General features: G+C 39.6%; 1 protein-coding gene across 8 annotated transcripts in view; it reads right to left on the reverse strand.

Moving 5' to 3' along the window:
* Nucleotides 1-25,727, reverse strand: part of adgrb1a (adhesion G protein-coupled receptor B1a) — a 180,532-nt gene that overhangs the window by 144,388 nt on the left and 10,417 nt on the right. For all 8 annotated transcript variants that reach the window (XM_041987803.1, XM_041987802.1, XM_041987805.1 and 5 more), the window contains exon 2: nt 2,090-3,028. In XM_041987803.1, coding sequence (XP_041843737.1) covers nt 2,090-2,822 — 733 coding nt within the window. In that variant the 5' untranslated portion in view covers nt 2,823-3,028. The remainder of the gene's footprint in view (nt 1-2,089; nt 3,029-25,727) is intronic.

Raw genomic sequence — 25,727 nt, forward strand, 5'->3', positions numbered from 1 at the left:
CAAGCCTCTTCCACCTCAGATAACTGCTCTCCCCAGTCCCCTCTCATCTCTGTTTCTATTGTCTTTCCTTTATTCATCACTCATGCCCATCAACCTTCCATTCCCTTGTTCCCGGCACCGCAGGCCTTTAACCGCCTGGCTCCCTGACCTATTTCCACACAGAATCCATTACGTCTCCACAGTCTCTCTTTATCTCCATCCAGCAGTTTAATCCAGCCAAACATTCAGGAACGCTGTGCCGGTGTGTTTCTGCTCATCACAGCGTTTCAGTCACCCTCTTACTCTGAACCTGGGAATTTCATCCCGGTGACGCTTCAACTGTGTGGGTTGACACGGTAACAGAAGATGGCGTATTTCTCGATTTTTCACACCTTAAGGCACAAACAACCCACACCCTGCCGTTGAGCACGATAAGTGGGATTACATAAGTGTGATAACTAGTGAAGAGGAGGCTGGGGCAGCAGGGGGACATGAGCTGCATGGGAGACCGGAGGAGGATAAGGCAGGAGATACCCACCGCAACATCTTCTGCTGCTTGGTTGGCTTCCCACGACTGGCTCAGTATCAGCCCACTATCAGCCTGGGGAGGGAAAGATGGTGAGGCAGTGATGGTGGCTCAGATGAGAAGGAGGACAAAGAGGAGAACCAAGCGAATAAGACCACAGGCTGATCAGGGGAAGCAAGTATAAAATCAGAGGAAGGAGGGGGGAAATAGATGGTGGAAAGGTTGGGGGGCAGGGGCAAGAAATGTTCTATTGCTCTGGTAATAGTCCTGACCAAGCAAGGATAGAGATGTCAGGCCACATCCTGTCCACTGAAGGAAAGGGAGGGGAGCTGGGATCAAGCAGCAGACAATTAGACTTCAAGCCACAAACTCTTAGTCCACTGTGTCTCTGCCTTTCTTTCCATCTATCTTCTTCTTTTGTCTCCATTTACATCACTAACATCCCTCCATAGCTATCCAATATCAGCACTTGATTCTCCTCTGTTCCCAAACGTTTCCCTGAGGCCGATCAAGTGTCACTTCCCAGACCACAAAAGGACTGAATACGCTGCAGACACTGCAAGGTCACAGAGCTGGTTTCCATCAGTGGAAACCCTAAACCTTCATTTGCCTCTTTCTGTCCATCTTTCTCTCCTCTGCAGCTAATTCTCTTCTTGTACTTTTGAGCCAATGCGACAAAATTGTCCTCACTTTTCCCAAATTATACCATTTTCCCTCATTTCTCTGCTAGTGACCATAACATTACTGCTGCCCTTTGGAGATGTGACCAAACAAAACTCTATCTGAGGCGTGGTTTCTTGAAGGCACTTTCATCCTTTCCTATCGTTTTACAGAGAAGCAGATAGTCGATCATTTCAACATTTAAGTGCACCTGGAAGCCTAAGCAGTGGATGAACAAACAATTTAAATCTTTCCAGCATTTTCAACCCGTAAAACTCCACAAGACCTTTTTACTATGTTATTATTTATTTTATGTAAACCTGCATGTAGTAGCTGGAGCTTTTAATCCAGCCAGCATCAGACATGATGTTTCCAGCCTTAGCTGCCAGATTGTGAAGCTAAAATGATGTAAGATGAATGTATGAGTAGATATAGCAGCATAAAGGTCGACCAGAAGAAGAAAGCAGAATTTATTACTAACAGAACTTTGTAGAAATAACACACAGACCAACAGTGACCAAGCCTTTTCTCATCTCATCGTTCTCTCAAGTCTTGGCTTTCAGGAGGAAAAATATTGAGGTCTCTTATAGAGGTGTCTTAGCAACATAGTAGTGATAGCGATCTTTTTATGATGGAATGTGATAAATAATGATGTTATCATGGATCATTGTGGTTTTACCAGATAGAGTCTCTGAATAAAACTACATTTAGTGTCTGGATTGTAAACCCCTTGGATAGGATATAAATGCCTAGAAAACCTCAGTAGATCATCTAAAGGGTAGCTATCCATCACAGTTAACCCCACAGAGCTACACACTACTGCTCCTGAGACACTGTTGACAACATAAGTGATGGTGCTCGGGTTGCAGGACCTCTAGAGTTTTAAGGGTTAATTTGAGCCACCAAGAGAACATTTCTACTCACCACTTATCTCAGAATCTTTTCCACTGTCTTTAATGCTGGGTAAACAGTTTTCCAGATAAACTCCATTGTGGTAGCAGCTGTCACCCTCACTGATCTGTGAAGGAGGGTCCCAGCACAAACATGGGGTCTGCATGATGCCACAGGGTCTGTTAGATGTGCTGGAGGCCAAGCAGTCTTCCAGCCACTGGCACAGCATCTGACAGGCTGCCATGCTGGGGTTGCGCTTCCCCACCACTAGGTACTCCGTTTTGAAGTCCCCACTAGCACTTGTGATTGGTGTGCCCGCCCATGGAAGTCCCTTCCTCATTTGTAAGAACTGCTTCCCAGCCTCCAGGAAGGCCACGGAGACAGAGGTATCACACAGCCTCACCACCTCATCGAAACTCTCCATGCCCAGGTAGGTGCGTGTGGTCTCCAGGAAGGAATCGTACTGGAATGTGCGGAGCTGTGATGGCACACAGTCCTCTGTAGGTTTGGTGACCTTGATAAAGATGGTATATCGTCGTGGGTCTGGGTTCTGTAGGGTCCAGGAACAAGGCACGGTGGGGAACACTGACGAAGACAGAAAGAAGCCAAAGAAGCGGCTCTGGATTAAGGTGGAACAGGAATCTGACTCTGGGCCAGAGGGGGCTGCATGACACCGACCCTTCATAAGGAGAACTGACACAAAATACAAGAGCAGCACTGGAAGAGGCCACCTTGTTTGGCCAGGAAAACACAAAATGTTTGTCATGATTTATCGTTAAAAGAAAGCAGACAGTATTGCAGGTCTCTGGCTTTGTTTGAGTCAACTTCCAGCTCTGCAGATTAAAAAAAGAAAGGAATAAAAAGGTGGAGGAGGTAGACAGTGAGGAGGAGGAGAAGGGTGGAGAAGTCTGGTTCCCCTCAAAGATCCAGCGATAGGCCCATGGCTGAGTCGACCCAGAGATTCACAAGAACCTGTGAAATGGAAAAGACAAGATATGGATTAGAATTAGTATCTGATCAGACAATGCAAGAGGATTACACTGATTCTATTTATCGCCACAATGAGAAATCACTATCAGCGATCACTGTTTGCACAGTAAACTATGATGATCAGCCGTGACTTACACTCCAGAGAACATGTTGAATAGATGCAGATGGAGAGAGGGAGATAGCGTTTCAGTTAAGTTTGACTTCATTATGCAACTTTAAATTGGTCTCCTCCTGAGAGAAACGTGCTTCCCTCACATGTCTGCTCCCATATTTCATCCGCCAGTACAATAATTTGTTCAATTATAAGACTATTAATTACCAAAAAGGTAACACCTGCAGTCATTCATTACTCTACATCATCAGGGATGAGCCATGGACAGCCATGATCAGTACTCATATTTGTTTTTGCTTATTAAAGCCAAAGCAAAAAGCTGATGCCTTTACAAGCAAATAAACAATGAGTGCAGTATATTTCACTTTTGGCCCATTAGTTCCTTTAGGCATTATTAAATCATATGCCACACTGCTTTCCACCGAGTGGATCAAGCATTATGACTTTTAATCAATGTTTCTACACAGAAATGCGATGACACAGAATGGTTTAGAATTGTTATTTGGAAATGCACCAGGTGGCAAGAAAAATGGGGATGCATTTGAGGTATTCCAAGCTTTTCTAATCAGTGTCTTGTATTGTATCTGTAGAAATTAAATCTGGTGACCAGCCTTAGGGCTAAGTGTGGGAAAATAACATAGACCATCTCATATCTTCTCTTTGATAAAAGCTCATACAGATTTATGATGAAGTCAAAATATCATATATGCAACTGAGTCAAGAATCCCAGACAAACATCAATCAAAATGACCAAAGATCGATGTGACTATGGGAGGGAGGGGACTTAAGCTCTAACATGAGGAAGTTCAGTTTCTAAGAAATGTTAAAATGTTTCTTCAAATCCAGCTGTACACAGTCTGACATGTCTACTGCCCCCTGGTGGACGTATTGAGGCTCTGCAGGTAAACACTTTCCTTAAACCTTTCAATGTGACCAAGCTGTAGGCAACAGGAAGTGCTACAGATATTAATGCCTATTAATAAAGAATGTGGAGGAAAACAAAGTTAAAGGTTCTGTAACATGTTGTAGACTCGTCATCAGGGAACAGCTGGAACCTTCGTTAAAGGACCTTAAAATGACACTTTAACTTTAGGTCTGTTCATTTTGGGCCAGGGATATTTTATATTTCTCTTTCTATTGTTTTGAATTTAAATGCAATTAAACGCTTTTTTCCAGATATTACTAGAGCTTGAGTTTACAATATTAATATCTTTGTCTATTATTTGATTCAGTCATCCACTAAAACCCATTTAAATTTTAAAAAAGTTGCTTTTTGGGGAAAATATTGTTATGTGATAAAAATGTGATTAATCGAGATGAATTAATTACAAAGCCTGTAATTTGATTAATCTTTTGTAATCAAGTCCCATCTATAAAATAAAATAATGTGCTATGTTTGCATCTGTCATGTTGATCCAACAGAGGTGAGGATCTCCAACGTTCATCCAGGCTGTAAACCTGAATTTCCGCGCGGTGCGCTACAGATCTGGAAGTTGCAGTCTTACTTACCACAGACAAGACAGGTTTTAAATTCACCAAAAGGGTACCAGGTTTTGGATAGTCACAGAAATGATCAATGCCTTCCCATTTCTTCCTTTGCAGGGTGGTTCCTATGTTTTCTAGCCATCTGAAAACCAATTCGGGCGCTCTCCACAACATCAGAACATCAGAACATCAGTTGCATGAGACCAGATTACCTTCAGAGGTGTTAACCCTTAAAACCTAAACAACAGAAAAGGCACAGTATCTAATTTCACTGCCAACTAAATGTTTTTTCTTCTGGTTCAGTGAATCATCTTGTCTTATTTCATCTTGCCCCCCTCACGTCTTATCCTATATCAGCCCATTTCATCTAGCCTCGTGTTGGCAGCTCTCTAACTTCACCTCACACCAAACAGCGACCAGGGAATACTACCGGTGCCTCTATCGTCTGACATCTGACAGTAATGGAATGAAGAGAGCTTTAATAGAGGATAAAAAGCTGCTCTTTATTGACATCTTCACCTCCTCTGTCTCCAGATCCACGCTTACTCGGTCCACCCCATATCCCCACCGCTCCAAACCCGTCCCTGAACATTCAGAGCTCTATGCGACAGCCCTCTTCCTGTTCAACAAACACACACAGAGCTGCCCCACCGTCCTCTATTGATCTCTGTGTTTGAGAAGCTAACAGATACAGAGCAGACATTAACACACTTTCGTCTGCTTGACAGCTGAGTAGAATTAGACATAAGAGATCTGAGCCACTGAAGAAAAGCAGTCTGCTGAAATCAATCTGACCTTGAGTTCAAACCTCCCCGTCCCCGTCAATTCATCAGCACAACTCCGACGCTCCAGTTCTACATGTCATATTGCAGCTTCTGAAGGATAATCAGCGTTGGTGGGCTGTGGGATGGGTTCAGGTTTCATATTTAATAATACTATGTTTAGTTTCTTATTTAACTTCTACATCCCTGTCCATATTTTTAGGAAAAGAAATACCCAAAAGTACATACAGAATATTAATCAGGTTGATATTCATGTTCCTGGGGTCTATGGACATCTAGGAACCTCAGAAAGTGGATTCCCGGAGTGAAAAATGTTGTGTATGTTACAGAGGAGAAATGTTTTTTTTTGTTTCCTCCTATCTGGCAGTGGATAACACCATGCTAGCAATAACTCCATGAACACAGATGCCATTGATCACCTTCACCAACTAAAAGATCTTTAAACCTTAATGTTTGACCTAAATTACACTTTAAGTCTTGTTTTGTGAACATTAGGGTCTAAATGAGCTACAGGTCTGACAAGGTCTGTAGGTTTTCACTGTTATGCTGTTCTAACCCACCAGTTTATTTTAAATTATTCTTATGAGGCCTTATTGGCTTTAAAGGTTAAACACGAAAATTCATAAATATTATATATATATATATAAATTTGAAAACAAATAAACAACAGGGCTAAAACAGGGCTGACCAACACACTCTACGGCTACGGTTGTACCTGCTTAAATTACGTGTGTTCATCATGGCTGCTTTGCAAGTTTTGCGATTGTTTTACAGGGCAACTGTGTGGGAACCTACTTGTCCAGATGTAAGAGGGTTGACAGCAGTAAAAGTTAGACAACAAGGCACAGCGTGCTTGGTTTAGTGTCCTCATGTACCATCTACAATCCCACTACTGTTGTGTTTGTCACATAGTTTATCATTTAAAATTTTTAACCCTACAAATTTAGCAACTGAAATCTGGCTTCCCTGATGTGCCCTGAATCTTCTGGTAACAGGTGCACTATACAAGCATGTATATAAACAAATATGCTCATGACGGAGCCTATAGATGAATACCAGAGGTAGATCCTCCACCATCACTGTGGTGGCATTTCTGTGCATGTCAGAGCCGAACAGAAGAGAATAGTACTACTAATGTTCAAACAGAAGTGGAAAACTTCAGTTGTGGGAAAAAAGGAAATGCGAAAAAGACAGAGCAGGGGAAAAATGACATGCTGTTGTGTAAAGAAGAGCTCAAAGATCCTTCCTTCCTGCAGCAGTTAGACTGGAGACCAGCACTGTTCCCAGAAGACAAAAACACACAATATACAATAAAAAAGACCACACAAAAAGACAAAAATATTTAGTTTTTATGTGTTTATAAACACAGAAACTGAGAATAAAGTAAACAGAAATAGAAAGAGTAAGAGGTATCAAGTTTCTTGGGGTAATAATTGATGATAAATTAAATTGGAAACCACATTTATGCTACATTAAGACAAAGATTTCTAAATCAAAAGCAATATTTCTCAAAACCAAAAATCGTATCAATTTAACTTCATTGCATACTTCGTACAACTCTTCCCTCTCCCATTCCTGACTTATTGTGTGGAAGTTTGGGGGCGCACATACAAAACAAATCAGAACCCTTATATATTATCCAGAAAACAGCAATAAGAATTGTTTACTCAGTACAGACAACCCACAAACCAACTCTGTCAACCTGAAAGCGCTCACACTCAGAGATCTAGTCGATTTTAAAATAATTCAATTCATGTACTCAGTAATTCAGCAAAAATTACCACAAAATATCCAGTGGTTGTTTCAGATGAGGGAAAGTACATATGCACTACGAGGTACAAGCATCCTAAAACATCTACGTTAAGAACGAAAACATAAACATCGTATCACAACTACAGGAGTTCAGTTATGGAACAACTGAAGGGATTAAATGAAACGTTTTGAAAAGTCATATACTAAATAAATATAGGACAAAAGCACTTTAATATATATATATATATATATATATATATATACATATATATATGTAAAATCACATATATACTATATATAGAGCAGGATAGGAAGGGCCACATATATATATATATATATATATATATATATATATATGTATGTGTGTGTGTGTGTGTGTGTGTGTGTGTGTGTGTGTGTGTGTGTGTGTGTGTGTGTGTAAATGTATTTGCGTATGTGTGTATTTATGTGTATGTGGAGTTTAATTGTGGAATTCATTGTAGATCGAGTTAAAGATGTGGGTAAATAGTTCTGAGTTAAAAAGATAAAAATAGAATATAAAGAGCGTCTGAGCTGTTATGTAGACCCTACATGAGTATTTTCGTGTTGTCAAGAAATTGACAGACCATCTAGTGTTGTGCGTTTTTAAAAAAGGTATTATTAGTTGTTTTTTTTTCTTCTTGCTCCTTTGCAAGCATGGTGGTGCATTAACATGTGCTTTTGATTTGTTTTGTCCAGTTTCATGTTGCTTGTAGCCATGTGAGGAATAAACTGTTAGAACATCGATTTTTTTCTTTAATGTATATCACCAAATTTTTATTTTATTTAATAATTTTTTGTGGCTTTACTTCTGGTCCTTTCTGTCTTCCTGCTGTTTGCACCAGAATTTCCCCACTAGGGACGAATAAAGATCACTTCATCTCACCTCATATCATCTCATATCATCTCATCCCATTTTATCTCATCTCATCTCAGTGGTTCCCATTTCCTTCAGAGGAAAGGAAACACCTGTTAAGATCTGCTTAGAAATATTTATGTTGTTTAGAGTTATTCATTCCTTTCAGCATGAGAGCAATTACCAGAACAAAAGGTGATGCAGAAGCCAGAAATGTAGGAGCATGAATCCATGTAAACACTCCAGACAAGCCGGCTCTCTGAGTGAATCACAACAATGGCTCAATCACAGGGAGGCAGCAGTCCCCCAGACCGAGACATAGAGGGAGACAGCGATGGAGACAGAGACAAAGAGAGCATTGATGAGAAAATGATAGAGTCACATGGTACATCACTTCTCACCTCAGCAGCACAGGGATTAGCAACTGATTAGCAGCGTAAGTCAGGGACCCGCTGCCATGCTGCGCCCTGTAAACTACCAGGAAAACAATACAGGCTGCAACACATGGATGGATTTTCCTTGTTACTGAAGCCCCAGTTGTAGAAAATTACTCATGGGTCATTAATTCTTTCTACGACAATATGGCAGCGACATGACCTGTAGCAGTTTTTAGTGGAGGCTATCGACCACAGAGGCTAATCAGTCATTGGCTATGACGCCCCAGTGAGCAATCATAAGAACGATGCTGAGCTGACACCTTTATATTTAATCACCATACAGTTCATCATCACAGCAGCCACATGATCAGCATCATGAAATGAAGTATAGAGATTTCTCTTCACTTCTGATCATTCACACAGGAAAATGAAACCAAGCTATGCAATCAGAGAATGAACCGGAATGCCTCGTCTCCAGTTGGTGGTTTGTTTCCCGGAGCAACGGACACGGAAGAACATGGCTGTTTCAAGCTGAATTTGTCTTTCTGACAACACAGATGCTTGTTTGTTTTTTTAAGCAAGTGTTTATTTTATAGAACTGTTGTTGTTTAAACTGAAAAAGGTGTTACCAAAAAGATATATATTTTTAAGATTAAGAATAAGAAACTTGTGATTAATAACATAGAAATAGGAAGTGTCTGAAAAAATCTTTGTAGTAATAAAAGATGAAAAAATGAGCTGAAAGAAGAAACTATTATAATTTAAAAATATTTTCTTTATAAAATCAAAGTTGTCCTCGTTTATTTAACCTATTGTGTCGAGGTGTGAGGAACACATAGAAGAAAACAGCAAAATCAGCAAAAAAAAAAACAAAAAAAAAAAAAACAAGAAAAGAAAAAAGCCACTAGAATAATAAAGCCAACAAACTCTGTTCATCAAAATGAAAATAGTCCAATTAAAGGACCTGGTCAATTTTAAAATAGTTCAAATCATATACAGACTAAAAATAACCAATAACCAAAGAAAAATTTTTTTTTTATTCTTTTCTACTAAGGGAGAATAAATCCAGTCTCAGAGGAATATTTGTTTTTTAAAATTAAATAAATAACTGTATTTCTACAAAAAGGGGTTCAGTCATGTAACGCTTACACTGAACACATGAAAATATGTCCAACATTAGATTTAAACAAATAATTAAACATGGTATAATTATTAGAAATAAAACAATCAATGAGGATTATTGGAAACAATTATTAAAAATAACAATTAGGACCCGGTACTAGAAGGCGGTCCTGATGAAGTGGAGGGTTAATAAGATCTTCTGGAGAAAATTTAGAAAAAATGATTAATTTGGAATTTAACAGCCTAAGCTGAACGAGGAAATAGACGGGAGATGTTTTCGAGCAAAATACAGATCACTGGCAGGTGTAGCTGCATGGTGGAGTCTATGTAAGTGTGTGCGGTTCTCCGACTTCTTCCCACAGCCCAAACATATGAATGTTGGTTCTAAGAATGAATGCAGTCCTTATTGAAGTAAAGTAGGGATAGAAATGTGTTAAGATATCCTGGTTAACAGGAAAGTGCTGGACGGACGGACTGATGATGTTTTCCTCCCTGAGCTGCTACTGCAGCAGAAATATGGTGGTGCTGTCAGTCTGCATCAGTCAGAACACAGTGCAGGGTGCAGACAGCAAACAGACGTCAGCGCCGTTTACAACTCGAACACTTGAGCCACTAAAGCCCCACGAGTGTAACTGAACATGTCTGTAATCAGGTTTATGGTACAGACTGAGCATTGCATCAGCCAAACATGAGGAATACCAGAAGAACCGGAAACACTGAGAGCAACAAGCCGATGCAGGTTTGAATATGACCATGAATGGATAGATGAGAACATAAGTAACCCTAGATTAGAGTCTTGCCGTGAACAGAGCAAACAACGGCAGAGGGTTGACAAACACATTTAAACAGGCTGGAAATGACAACCAGATCTCTGGCTTTGTTAGATGTAACACTCTGCAGCCGTGATCAGCCCGCAGCCAGAAGAAAAGGCAAAGTGAGATTAGAGTCAAGATGCACGTGACTGTGTGCATGTTATCTCCCCCTCCTAATACCCATATCTCTCAGTGGGGATGTTACTGATGGCTATGTGATGGTCCTTTTCCCAGTATCGCCATAAGTCTTTGTATAATGGCCGCTTTGTTCTACAACGTAATCGCATTAATACGAGAGGCAATTGCTTTGGATAGCAAATCAAATCAAGCGAGATCGCATTCAGATGAAAATGAGTTCATCAGAGAAGCTGCGTGTTGGCACAAAGAAGAGGGGATTAAAACTGAAGGAGAACATCACACAATCCTGACTGCTTTCAAGCCTTATTTCAGATACATTCAGTCCAGCTGTTAAACACAAACCACTGAAACTACCCCCCTGTCCCCTCTAAGAGGGTATGTGAAGAATGTGTAAGGATTTATTTACATCTCATCTTTGCATGGATGGTTTTTCTAAGCAGTGTGCTTAGTCATTTAGTGACAGCACTCATCATGTTTCAGCAAAGGACACATCAATTTTCATCTCACATCTCTATGAATTATGTTCCAATTACTGGTACATCTGCATTTACCACAGCTCTGATGACCTACTGCACAACTTCATTTATTTCCGTTTTTACCATCATACAGAGGTTGAATATTTATCAGCCTGAGCCATTTAAATTTAAACTAATGGCTTCCTTTAAGATGGAAGTGGCCTTTCTAATGGACAGAATATGTACTCCAACAGACATGTTATGTGTTGTTGTTCTTGAGCCTGAAGCATCCTTTGCACATCACTCCTGGATGCAAAGACAAGAAAAAGAACAAGAACATGAAAAAGGTGGTCGGTGGGTGACATTGACTTAGATTTGCTTTTAATCTAAACACAAATAAAAAGAAACAAAACTTGACAAAACAAAACACGGGCAAACACACCACTAACTGACATACCAGTAACAATGAACTGGAAACCAGGCAGAGCTACGGCCTACCAGCTGAGCAGGAAGGAAACACAACCTGAAACTAAAACAGCCAAATATGAAAACCAAAGAACAAACTGAGGAAGTAATAATTCCATGAGCAGAAATCCAACAAGGACTAAAGTTTAAAGAATTAAAACCCACAGATCACGATGGAGATGTCAGCATAGCACAGAGTGGTGTACTGGTGCATACACAAAACTGGCTTTTATCTTTGTTATGATATGAATCTGTGGGTTCAAAACCCCAAACAACGTTGGGAACGTGGTGCAGCAGAGCAGCCGTTTGAGGGGGGACCTTTTTCACTGCTGCACCACTAAACCTGCAGTAGAGCACAGATATCTACAATGAAGGCTAGATGCTTTATGGCAGAGTTTCGAACGTCCTCACCGGCAGCCATCTTGCCACAGGCTTGCTCTCGGGGGATCTGTGGTATCTGAGGGAAAGTGAGTGATCTGCACAAACATAAATACTCTTATTTTGCTGGAACCGATTTACAAACGGTTTGGTTTCTTACAACTTTATTAACATGACTGTAATTCTGGAAACTTGAACATGTTGAAATTGCAGTTTTTGTTTTTGAAAAATGACTTAAACGCGCAGCATAGGTGTGTTCTCCATCAGAAGCCACAGTAAGGCTCATCAGAGCCGCAGAGCGGCTCATTCGCCAGGCATCAGCAAGTTCCAGCCAATCGCAGCCCATCAGGTCCTGCACATTGTACGGAAGAGGATGTGTTTTTGCTCGAGAGCACATCAGCTGCACACAGTATGGCGTAGACACCATATGCTGCTGACATTAGCTGTGTCTCTGTTTTTAAGAAAAGGCTGCACCACATTGTCAAGATGACAACACTTAACTTCCAGAGAAAAAACATGCACCAAAAACTCAACAAAACAGTCCTGTTCAAAGGGTTTTAGCCAAGCCATGTTTTTTGGGCTGTTTTATTATCATTATTTATTTTTTTCCTTTTAAATTTTGTTTTACAAGAGTTTGCTCTGTGTATCTGTCTAGTGAACTCTTAAGTTGGGTAATGTAATTGTATATCAGTGTAACTTGGAGCCTTTTCAGTGTTAAATTCAATTCCAAGACTTTCACTCTACAGCAGTTTTAAATGATCTCTCAGATTTTGTGTCTCCAGCAAAGTTCCTCCTCGATCAGCTGAGAGCAGATTCCTGATCAGGAACCAATCAGCTTCCAGCAATAAGACAAATAACAAAGGTAGTGAGAAAAAGGACATAATGAGCCTTAATCACTTCTCAGTGTAAAACATAGATTAACCTCACACAGACATACACACATGGAAAAGGGCAATGATGACTCAGCAGAAAAGCCATTTGGGAAAAGGATGACTCAGTGACACATCATCCACCCAAGACCTCACAGTCTGACGTTGTCATGTAAAGTCTCAGCACCGTTCAGCTCTGCATGCTGCTGTGTGCAACTAAAACCTTATTCTGGATTCAGGATCCAGAGATCCTTAAGAGATGACATCGCCGCTGATTCAGCACAATCGCTTCAACTCATCAAATCACAAAAAGCAGCTGTTGTCTAAACCTGCTAACGCAGCCGCAGGCAGTGTAACTAATATTCTAACACATTACTATTTAAAGAAAGTAACTCAGTAACCGTTACCCTATGGTGCATTACTCCATTACTAGCTAAATGAATACATCTCGGCCAGCGGCTGTGAGCTTCTTGTGGTGGACGCAGCACCACATGGGCAGTGTTGTAAAGGCCACGTAAAAAAAGGTCACATGTGGGTTGAGACTTCCTCTGTGCCCTTCTTGATTCCATCTTGATTCCCTCACAGCTGTCCACAAATCAGTAACCCCTGGATGCAGAATGGAAACGTGAACGCAACAGTCCTTAACTAGTGTCCACAACCCCGTTTCTATGGTTACTGCGGGCGTCCGAAACAGCATGCTCTCACCTACACACACATGAACAACTTTCTGTGACAGAGAGACAAAGAGAAAACGAGTGTCTGAGTTTGTTTTATATTTCCTACAACACTGTAATTATGTTATAAGGATAATAATGGAAGAATTTCTAAGAATGTTCTTTTTCAAAAGTAATTAAAAAGTTACTTTTAACAGTAATGTTAAAAGTAAGTAATCAACGAAGTAACTGAGTTACTTTTTGAATGAGGTAGCTAGTAACTGTAACTAGTTACTCTTGTTCAGTAACTAGCACAACACTAGTGGCAGGGGAGTGAGAATTTAGAGTCAGCAGCTAAGTTCAAGGTTATGAATAAATAGTGCTGACCACCGCACCGGCGTGCAGCCCACAAAAAAAAATCTTTTCTTGAACCCAATTAGATATTTAAATGAAAAACAATCTGTTCTTTGAACAAAAACCCCACTGACGGAACCACATGCTGGATGCTGAGCTTTAAATCTTCACATGATTGAAAGGAAAATGGAAAGAAAAGATTTCTATTTACTAAGCCCTGTTGCTCTCCCCATCTCCACCTGCTTTCTAGAACATGACCATGAGTTCACTGGACTCCAACGGCCTCCACAGCCACCAGATCTCAGTCCAGTAGAGCAGCTTTGGGATGTGGTGGAACGGGAGATTCTCATCATGGATGCAGCCGACAAACCTGCAGCAACTGTGTGATGCTGTCATGTTAATATGGAGAAAACCTCTGAGGAAGGTTTCCACCACCTGCTTCTATCTATCACACCAAGGATTAAGAAGAGGGTCTGACCCGGTACAAGAAGCTGGACCTGATGAAGAGGATGACCCTGTACTGGAAGGTGGACTGGATTAGGAGGACACTGAGTGTAGATGGATGTATTGTTACACTCTTACTTTGAGTTAATGTTTCTAATTGATTTTATACTTTAAAAACATATTTTTTATAGTCAGTAAGAAGGTAAGAGAATTTCTTAATGAGTTTTTCTGTCAAAGAGCAGAACTATGAATATGAAAGAAAGGAAGCGTGGAATCAGAAGACTGAAAGAAAAAGAGAAAGAGAGAAAGCAAGAAATGGAGAAAGACAGAGGGAGATAAAAAGAGAAAGATAGAGAGATAGAAAGAGAAAACGGAGAGAAAGAGAGAGAAAAAAAAAGATTTCAGGACATCTTCACACTGTTATGCGTCAGAAGGTTCAAGGCAGAATGTGAGAACAAAACTGTTGAATGAGCAGATTTTCTGGCTTTATTCCTCCACAAACATTTCTGTCTATTTTAGGTTGAGGATGAATAATAGGAATACACTGATGGAGATGGAGGAGGCCTCACACACACACACACACACACAGCTATAAACAGGCTTTATGCCCACTTTTCACATACACAGACTAACACAAAAACCCAGGCTTCAAATTAAACAGGGGCTTTAAGGTGAGCCTTATGTTGCACCACGTGCAGATGCGTGTATATTAATGCACAGTAGCGCGGACAAAAACACCCTGAGACTGCTGTACGTTGCTGATACAGTCAGATGCTAACATCATTAAAGTCAAGCAAGCATCATGCAAGCAGATACACATAGTCTAACATTTTTTTCCCTTATCACACACAGGCCTTAACTAACTAACTAACTAACTAACTAACTAATTGTCAATAAACCAGACAGCCTTCTTTGTTAATCACTATTTGCTGAATGAACATTATCCTTTCATTTTCCGGACTTTTCACTTTCACAAGAATCTCAGAAAGTTTCACAACAACCACAAAAAGCTTCTTTCTTTATTTTTTATTATTTATGTATTTATTTTGTCTCCACATGGCCAGTCTGCACCACAGGACAAGCATTTGTGCTGTCCATGGTGCTGAAACAGCTTGGGAAGCACACCCAGCCATCGTCACAGCCTGTTCATGTTAGTAAAGTATGTTTTACCACTGACTATCATCAGTGGTCCAATCAAAACAGCATTTCCTGAAGAAAAAAGCGAGTTTACCACATGTTAAAAATCACTGTTTGGCTCATAATAGGTCAGAATTTTACTGAACCTGACCTCAACTCTGAGGCTACACCAGTAAAAATCTACTTACACTTAATGAAACTAACCTGTTTCCATCCTTTCTCCCACACATCATCCATTATTCCACCCCTCATCATTCATTCATCCTCCTCATTCTTCATCCAATCACCCTTCTTCCCTCCATTTCACTCATCCTTCTTCCCCCTCATCCATCCTCCTCTCTCCCTTATTCATCCTTCCATCAACCTCAACTACCTAAATAAATCCTACTTGTTAATTGTGGATTTCTCTCAGAGAAAGCAGATGAAAGGCTACAGGATCTCTACCTGGACTTGAGAGGCTTCTTTCTGGAAACTACATTATAAAAATGCTTTTGAACATTTGTTAGAAACCCATGAAAAACATCTAGCTAGCTTTGACTTCCCGCTGTCTTCATGGCTGATTGTTTATTGCAAAAATCCTCATTACAATTAATTTTGCTCAATATTTATATCACAGTTATTTAATCTAATTATTGGCATGGCAAACGCACACATCGTCTGCATAGTTTCAGGAAGTGATGCAAAATTAAAGCTGAGATTCTAAAACAGAAATGATATTTTTTACATGGACAGTTTAGATTTCAAAGTCTGCAAGTTGCTTCTCTGGACAAGACTGAGGTCATTTTTATCTACTGTGGATGTGAACTGAGTTACCACTGTAGTTCGCTGTGTCTCACATATTACCTGCTGATTCAGAGAGCCCTCCTCCTACTTCAAAGACAGGCCGTGATGGAGCTTCCAGCAGAGACGTCCTGATAGTTCTACTAGCAGCAACCTTTCAGCAGCTGATCTGAATTTACTAAAGAAGATGGAAGTGGTGCTCGAGCCCGGCTGGATGTTTACTCCTATAGTATGTTTGTTTCTAAATGAAGGTGAGGCTGTCAGAAGTGATATGAGTGTGTGCATGTGGTTAAGGGTTATCTGTGTGTGTGCACATGGCTGAACATGTGTGTAAAGTCATTCAACCTCAGGTGAGTAACTAAAGTACTAAAGTGCCTTATTGTATAACTGCAGGTAGATAACTTCCAACAGGAGGAATTAAAACATTTAGAACATGTAAAAAAGTCTGTGATTAATCACAAGTAATCACGAATAACCGCGATTAATCGTAATTAAAGATTTAAAATGACTGACAGCACTAGCAGTTGTGAAAGAAATCCTGAGAAGTTTAATTAGTAAATTTGCACTTCCTGTATAAATTTCTGTGATTGAGGAGGAGAAGAGCTGAGCATCATTTCAGAAGCTTGACCTGAGCTGCAGCAGAGCCTGACTCTGGGAATGAGGGCAAACCAGTCCAGCCAGTACAGACCGTCCCTGTCCTGTGGTCTTCACTTATCTGCTGTGTGTGTGTGTGTGTGTGTGTGTGGCGAATTCCCACGGTTGAAGGGCTCCTTTGAAACAAGCTCTCCTCCTTCCTTCTCATTGCCATGCAAAAAGGGACCAGCTGCCTTCACTCGGCCGTGACGGCTGAAATATTTACCACTCTGTTTCCCAGGAACGTCCTGACTGACAGACACATCCCTTCACTGTTCCCTCTTCTTTTTTCCACAAACATCACCCCTCTTTCTTCCTCCTTCCGTGGCTCCTGAGCTTCCCACCAGCGCCGAGCCGTCGGCATCTTTCCTGCTTCTGTCGAGCGAGATTTTAATCCTGCCCCATTCTAATGATTGCTCTCCCAGCAGTGCGTCACCCACTATCAAAATGTCACAGGCAGATTTACAAGTGCATAAGCTACCAAACACAGCTTATTTTAGTCTGGGGCTTTAGGGTGAGGGGGGTGGGGTATACTACAAATCAATGGGGGTGAATTTATGTCTAGCACCTGTGGACTCGCTTATGCAAAGAAGAATAAATGACTTGAATGGATTTAGAGAAGTGTGTGTGTGTGTGTGTGTGTGTGTGTGTTTATGTCATCTTTGTACGTTGTGATATGTGTAGAAAAGCACCACATTGCTGAGATTAACTGTATGAAAAGCAAACTAATAAAGCCCCCTTCCTTTCTGCTGATGAAGGATTTTAGTTGTGATTTAGAAAATCATTCATTTTAATGAGCGTGTCGGTCTTTCATAGGATTTGTTGCATCCAATCAATCAAACAACCAATCTTTATTTATAAAGCACTTTTTTCAGACAAAACAAATTGCAACAGAAGAGTACTTTACATTAAAACTTAATGAGTAAATAAATAAACAAAATTAATCCATAAAGTCACATGAAAACAGCTGTTATATGTCACATACATACAACACACACACACACATACACACACACACACACATACATGCACATACAATGACACTGTTTACATGCACTGTCCTAAACCTCACCAATCACATGAGGGAAACCAAAAACACTGGGAATTTAAAATTTAAAATATGTTAAGATGAAAAATAGAATAAAAACAGTAAAATAAATAAGATAAAAATAATATATTGTATATATATATATATATATATATATATATATAGTTCAATAAAATAAAATAAAAGGGGACAAAATGTAAAATTTGTATAAAAGACAAGGATGATTCATTAAAACAAGTTCTTTAATAATGTGAAAATTAGAAATGTGTTAGAAAGTAATTAACTAAATAAACTGGTGAAATGAATGAATGAATGAATGAATGAAGAGGTAAAAATCTTGTACTCTGTTGAACCTGTTTTCCTGCCAGCAGTATAATAAGACGTTAAAAACATGGAGCTTTATGGATTTTTTTCTCACAGATTATTTTATGAAGATTTTCCACGGCATACATAATTCTGTACTATTATTTGCTTTTCTTAAATTTAAGACATTTAACAAGAAATATGAAGATGACGATGCCACGTGTGTTCTGTGGGACTACAGTCAACAAATGCCATCATGACTGTTTCTCTTGAAGAAAAAAAAGCAATAAAGAAAAATGATGGATTTGAATGAAGAGAGATCCCTGCATCTTAAAATCTCACCACCAAGGTCCATTCTGAAGGGTTTAGTGGCTCACAGCACAAACATACTTTCAACTGACTCCAAATGCATGAATTAACATTAAAAATTACAGTTTTTTATCAGATAAATAAAAGAAATGTTAATCTCTGAAGGGAAATTATAAAACAAATCGTGTTACACAAAGGAGGTTTTTTTCCCCCCAAAATAAAAAGTATGAAGGAATGTCTCTCACTGTAAACCTGTCATGAAACGGGAACATCAGCATCGTTTTTCTTTCTATCTCTATCATCTCTCTTGCCTCCTCTGTCTCCATGCAGTCGCAGAGCTGCACTCATTTTAAACGCCTGTGGGGTGTTGCTGTGATTCCTCAACACACAAAAAAAGATGCGCCTGTGTGGCACAATTACCCAATGCCAACCACTATTACTGCAGTTCCTCTACAAGCATTTCCTGAGGGTAGTCTAGGAAGCACACACGGCACCTCCAGTAATGGTTTTATGATATCCCGCCTCAACATATGGAGCTATGACCATGTACAGATAAACATCCCACACATGCCCTGTGTGATCATCTCACATCCCTGCACCCTTTTATCATGACTCCCTCTGACTGATCTAACTAAACTCATCCAAAAACATATATGCATTTTTCTTTGAGGGGGTCATGGACATGGCAAAGATTAAAACTCGTACATGGACCTATAACATATGAATGAAAGGCCCCATGGCATCTTATCCGGCTTATCTGCTCTATCTACCTATATCTACCTATCTACCTCTATATGCAGATGGAACTTTACGTATGTTGATAGATATAAAGCCGATTTTTGTGACACAAGGAAGGAGAGATCCATGCTTTGTCAAGAGCTGCTTCATGTCCTTTGTTTATTTTATTTATTTATTTATAATTGTTTATTACTGAATTGGCATAATATTGCTGGATCTGAGAGACATAAAAGTATAAAGAGTCAATAGAAAATAAATGGAGAGTGTAGAGCAGAAAGAGGAGATAAAGATACACCAGAGAGAAAGAAACAGCTCTTCAATCCAAACAGACAGAAAGCTGGTACACCTGAAAGGAAACACAACAAAGAATTTTCTTCAGGTTTTACAGGAAAAAAAACAGACAAACATCAGGAACACCTATAAGAGACGAGCAAGCGGAAAGAAACAGATCACAACAACAACCAAAGCACCAGGAACACACAGGGCTGGGCACCCCCAGCCGGCCACCCAGCATGGGCCAGCACCAACCCCAATGTTCCAGCCATGCACTCCAGGACCCAGGGCACCACCAACCACCTTCCCTCCACCCACCCACATACATCTACACCCTCCGTCCCCACCCATCCACCTCATAACCCCTCACACAAAGCCTCCCCTACATTGTCCCACCCCACAGTATTCCCTCCACCCTCCTTTCCAGACCACGTACTCCCAGCAGCTCCCCAGAAATGCAGCCTCCACATGAAGAACACAACGAGCCTCGGTCCTCACACAGCGCCCAGCTGCAAGCTGCAGTCAGAGCTCCAGGACCAGACTGGAAACTGCTGCTGGCTGATAATAATGCCTGTTAATGAAGAGTGTGGAGGAAAAGTAATGTAACATGTTGTAGTAGGGATGTTTGTTGCTCCAAATCCAAGGTCGCAAAACCAAACCAGTTCCAAATAATTGAGGAGATGGTGCCTTTACTGGGGACGAGCTCTTCTTTGCTAGCTGCCATGTCGATGTGTTTATGCATTTCTGTGCACTGATGTTACTCTGAAATACAGAAGCCCAGGAGGTGCATTAGAGGGGGCAAAAATATCCTGATTTTCACAAAAATAAATAGTCACAAACAGCCAATTCGAATTAATAGATTAAATCATTAAATACATCACCCAGCCCTGTGTTGTAGACTCTTAATCACTGAACAGCTATATATATATATATATATATATATATATATATATATATATATATATAGGTTTATCTCCCTTCACTTTACCCAGCAGTGGTGAAGCAGACATGGGGCTCTGCTAGAACTAGTGCTGTGTGGTGTTTATGGTAAAACTGGTAGAGTTCTGATAATCTAAAATTCTATAATGTTCACACATTGTCCTGTGATTGGATAGTTTGGAGAGTTGTTGAACTCTTTTCCTTTGTTCTATGTGCCATCTTCATTTATTCTTCACCATAACACATAGTGATATTTACACATCTCAATAAATCTCACGTGTTCCATTTACTGTGACACCTAAAGTATTTATACTCATTTTAATATGGCGATGCAATTTTTGACCAGAAGTCTAAAATATAAGCACGGAGTTTAAAAGCTCAATGTAGAAGCATCACACAGACCTTTAGATTATTACACGGTTTATTCATTTTTTTGAGATTAGCTTTGGAGTGAAGGGTTGTAACTCATTTTGAATTGCATCATTAACTTGTCATGTTTCCCTCTTATCAATGCCCGTGTGAAGCATTTTGTTCTTGAACTCGTGGCTCCTTCTACTCATATTGCAAGCACAGTAGTCCTCATTTTCATTAAAAAAAAGCTTGCGTTAAAAAGAAATATGATGTCTTTGTCTCTTGCCTTCAAATCTTTCAGAAATAAATTGACTTTACTGTAAAACGTGGTCCTCTCTGTAATTACTACTGCCTTCAGGGAGTATCACAAAAATATAGCCGCAGTAATCAAAACAATAAAAAATTAAATTTTGCTACAAAATCTTATTACATAATCAAGTCAGCTTAAAGAGACTTTTTGTCCTTGAACACAGCTTGTAACCAACCAGCAGAGAAACTAATAGAGAGCATTTTACTAGACTCTGTATGTACTTGCTACCACCCAGGTCACCTCCTCCAGCAGGATGTTCACCTGCCTATCCGAAGAAGAAACAACATTAAAGACCATTTTTGGGCTAATGGTTGAAGATGAAAACAGCAACACCTAAATAAAAAATCTTTATCTTTGCATGCTTACCTTTTTTTACTATGAGAAACATTCTCTATGTAATTCACATAATTACGTTTTTATTATTATTATTATTTTGTCCTTATTGAAGATAAAAACAAAAATAATAAGTAGTGTGTGTGTTTGCTTCATTGAAGTACCCCGAACTCGTGAAGTTTTCTCTCTATTCTTTGAGCGTCGCATAAAACTCTCTGTTTTATGTTCAAGAACTTATTTTTGTCAGAATTTCAGTCCCACAACACAAGCCCACATTAAAGTAATGGACTGTAGCATCTCCGTCGAAATTAACCTGTTTTTTTTCTGCTCCCATGCTGATGGAAAGTTTAGCTGCTGCAAAAAACTCCTCAGACTGGCTGTCCTGGTAGGGCTTTTTATTAGGAAAATTTACAAATTCACAGGAAGTGAAGCATGTTGTGTTTCCCATCTCACTGGCAGAAGTGAGAAAATTAGCCTGAACAGACAATGAAAACCGTTCCTGTTGCAGAAACTCATACTAGCTGTAATCTGCTCCTGCAGCACATGCTGACATGAAGCATTTACATTCCAGGGCAGATGGTGGAGAAAATGCATTAAACTAAAATTACTTCCAACATATTTAACTTCTTCATTAGATGGAAGAGATCGAGTCCAGATACCTGATGTGGTTTTTGACTGACCCTGAACCTGAACCGAGTCCTCTCAGCCTGACCTGAATCTTTCCTCCTGCATCCCTGCAGCTGCCAGACCTGACGTCAGGCCAGCTGACCTTTTATATACAAAACAAAAACACACACACTAATAAGAGGAAGGAAGCGTTCAACAATGAGATGCAAAATGAAGATTTAACCTGCCGCAGCAGCAGCCATGTCACCATTAAAACAAAGTGACTGCTTTATTAATGAGCTTGTCCAACGCTGACACGGGGCATTTTACAGCATGTGCTAATAGCAATCAGAAAAGCATTGAAAAGCACTCATGGAGAAAACCTCATGGATAAATATCTCTTCATTTTTTCTTTAGCTCTAAGCTGCTTTATTGTTTGTTTGTTTGTTTGTTTGTATGGAATTTCCAGTCTGACTTAATCAGATTTAACCCTTAAAGTTCTACCAGATCTCCAGCATCCCTGAGCTCTATCTCTTATCTCATCACCAGTGTCTCAGGAGTGGTGGTGTGTAGCTCTGTGGGGTAAATGTGATGGATATTTAACCCTTTAGGTGATCTATGGAAGTTTTCCAGGCATTTCTATCCCGTCCAGGAGGTTTACAATCCAGCCACTAAATGTAGTTTTATTCAGAGACTCTATCTGGTAAATCCACAATGATCCATGATAACAGCATTATTTACCACATTTCATCATAAAAACATCACCATCACTACTATGTTGCTAAGAGACCTCTATTTAGACCTGGACATGATGATGAAGTCACTTCCTGTCAGACTTTCCACCAATCAGAGAGCTTAGATTGACGGTAACGTCCAATCAGGAGCAGCCAAAGATCAACCAGTGAGCAGAAAGTTCTATGTGTGTGTGTGAAAAGAAGAAAAATAATGCTCCTCTATGGCTGGAATAAAGCCAAGAAGACGTTTCTGATGCACGGTGGCGCCACAAAGCAGCTGAGCTGGAGTTGGTTTAGTGAGGATAGCAGGTAAATAGTAGCAGGAATAACTGGAAATGAGGAAAAAGTGGAAACATGGAAATAGTTTCTGTTGTGTGTTTGTTTCAGTAACAATATTTTTTCTCCTGAAAACCAAGACTTGAGAGAATGATGAGATGAGAAAAGGTTTGGTCACTGTTGGTCTGTGTGTTATTTCTACAAAGTTCTGTTAGTAATAAATTCTGCTTTCTTCTTCTGGTCGACCTTTATGCTGCTACATCTATTCATACATTCATTTTACATCATTTTACCTCCCAATCTGACAACTGAGAAACATCATGACTGGGATTAAAAGCTTCAGATTCTACATAGATTTAAAAAAAATAAATAAATAAATAAAATAAATTAATGCCTGACGTAAACAACATGCAGATATTTAAGACTTGATCCAACCTGCTATCATCTTCTATCTTCATCTCTAATCAATGACAGCTATTTCACTACGTTTCATTAATTCTTTACTTAAACATGCAGATTCTTCTGAAACGGTCTAGACTCTTTCAGGTTTTAATAGCTCTGGGGAAAAAAAGAAAAAACCTGAGGGGATGATGAGATGAGGGGACAGACCCTGGACCAAGAAGAAAAGATCTGAAAGGAAAATGTGAAGGGAAGTAAGACAAAAGAGAAGAGAGATTTAAGAAGACAGGAGGAGTGGAGAGAGAAAATGAGCTGTTTGTGAGGAGAGATTTTAAAAAAGGCTGGAGTTGATGGAGAAGAAATGAAGTAAGCAGAGAGAATGGGATGTGTAAGTAAACAGAAAAATTAAATATGAGTTCTAAGGGACGTCATAGTTCACAGAGGAAAAAAGATCTTTAATTTGCTTGTTTTCTTAATATGTTTTTCATCCATCATTAGCTCCACATGAAAGAGCAACACAGCAAATTAACAAGAGCTCATGTTGACAAAATACTCTGTGCTCAGTCCCAGCTGCAACGTTCTGGAAGTGGAGAAAAACGTTGTAGATGTGATGAAGTGGAACACAGAGAGATCACAAATAAATGCTTGGCTTCGGCAGAACTGTTGCACAGTACAGCCCACATCGGCACATCTCAACCCCTTTCCTTTGTTTTGAGGGAGACTAAACGTTGTGTCGCAGAAGACAAAACGCCTGCAGACATTCTCTGGATGTGCAGATCAATACCTGGAGGAATCCCAGGCTTTTAATGACAGCTGCATCGCACATCTGACTAACGTCTATTTTAGGAGTCAGACTGCAGGAAAGGTGAAGATGAACTACGACAGACTAAATCCATCTGCACAGCAACCAGCTGCAGTTTCTTTAGTCTAAATCAGAGACACAGATGTTCATCACACTGACCAACCAGAAGGATGAAAAAAACAGCAATGTTAGAAAAAAGTTTCTGTAATTTGTTTTCAGTAACATGTAAAACCTTCAGTACAGTCAGAGAAAAGGAAATATTTAACTCTGGAAGATTTATCAGGATGATCCGGTGAGTTCAACTCAGTTGTGGACGTGTGGTCAACACAGCACAGACAAGCATGAAAACTTGGTCTGTGTACGATCAGGGCTTTAGTTTTAAACTACTGGGATGATATGACTGACATGACCAGTTCCTCCACAGCAGCAGCGCCACTGCAGGGATGAGCGACACCAACGCTATTAGCTTATGGTACTTTCTCGTCTATTCAAAACTTTTAGTGCCTTACAGAAAAATGATGGCATTCTGTGCATTGATGTATATATTACAAGGGTAATATGAAATATAAATTAAACTAATGGGAAAAAATGCTTAAAAGAAAATCTTGATAAAGTTTATCAATGAGAAAATTGGGTAAAAATAGGATGAAAATCAATCTTTTCTACCATGATAATGAAATATTTAATTACAATTGATATAAATTAGTTTACTTCAATTAAAAGAACATGGTGTTCAAAAACCTACATAAAATCGGGAAAATATAAAAAGGACATCATCATCATGACATCTGATAGGCTACCCCAAGACCATGTGACACAGAAGACACTGAAGGACAGTGGCTGGTTTTCACATTTATTACCGCGACTTTGGCAAAACACAAGATAATATAGCTTTTGTGTTAAATGTGTAAAGTAGGGAAATATTGTATTCAGCATATAGTTTGATCACTGAATGAGTTCAACATAGCATACACGCAGCAGAAAGAACTTCTGGGTCATGCTCGTCTCCAATAAAAAAAATTCACGTCGGAGTTCATAATCTGTTTCTGACATGTCGCCTAAATTCAGGAACTGGAAAACACCTTGTTTTCCAGTTTTGTGTTTTGGTTTAGAAAATGAAAACAAGGACAATTAGAGGGTTTTCATTTATTGTTGCAAATGCAAAAGCAAACTGAATGTTCACGGTCCAAATGTCTGGGTCACGTAACTTCTATCAGATGAGACAAGCTAAATCGAACTGAGACGCTTGTTTTTTGATTCGTCCACTTTTTTGTTTGAAGGACAAATGAGAAAACCAATTTTGTAGGAAACAAAAACAACAAGATTTTTTGATGTTTAGTTTTTCATTTTAAGGAAAAAGCTAACCTGAAAGTACAATCGACAATCTTGGCAGGGTTTGTTGTTGCCATGGAAACAAATGAGTTAACAGCCCACAATCTGAAACTGCCTGCTAAGAAGAAATATAACAGATAAAAAAGGCTAGTTACCCTGCCCACACACAGAAAATTGTCGCCTTGGAAGGCCTTTTCCATACTTTCTGTGTGCTGAAACTGTTTGCTTATGAATGTAAAGAGCAAACACAGAAAAAGCTGTAGTGAAAACATACAAATATATAACACCTGAGACCAAGATAATTAA

The sequence above is a fragment of the Melanotaenia boesemani genome, chromosome 6 (assembly GCF_017639745.1).
Source record: "Melanotaenia boesemani isolate fMelBoe1 chromosome 6, fMelBoe1.pri, whole genome shotgun sequence".
In the NCBI taxonomy this organism is placed as follows: Eukaryota; Metazoa; Chordata; class Actinopteri; order Atheriniformes; family Melanotaeniidae; genus Melanotaenia; species Melanotaenia boesemani.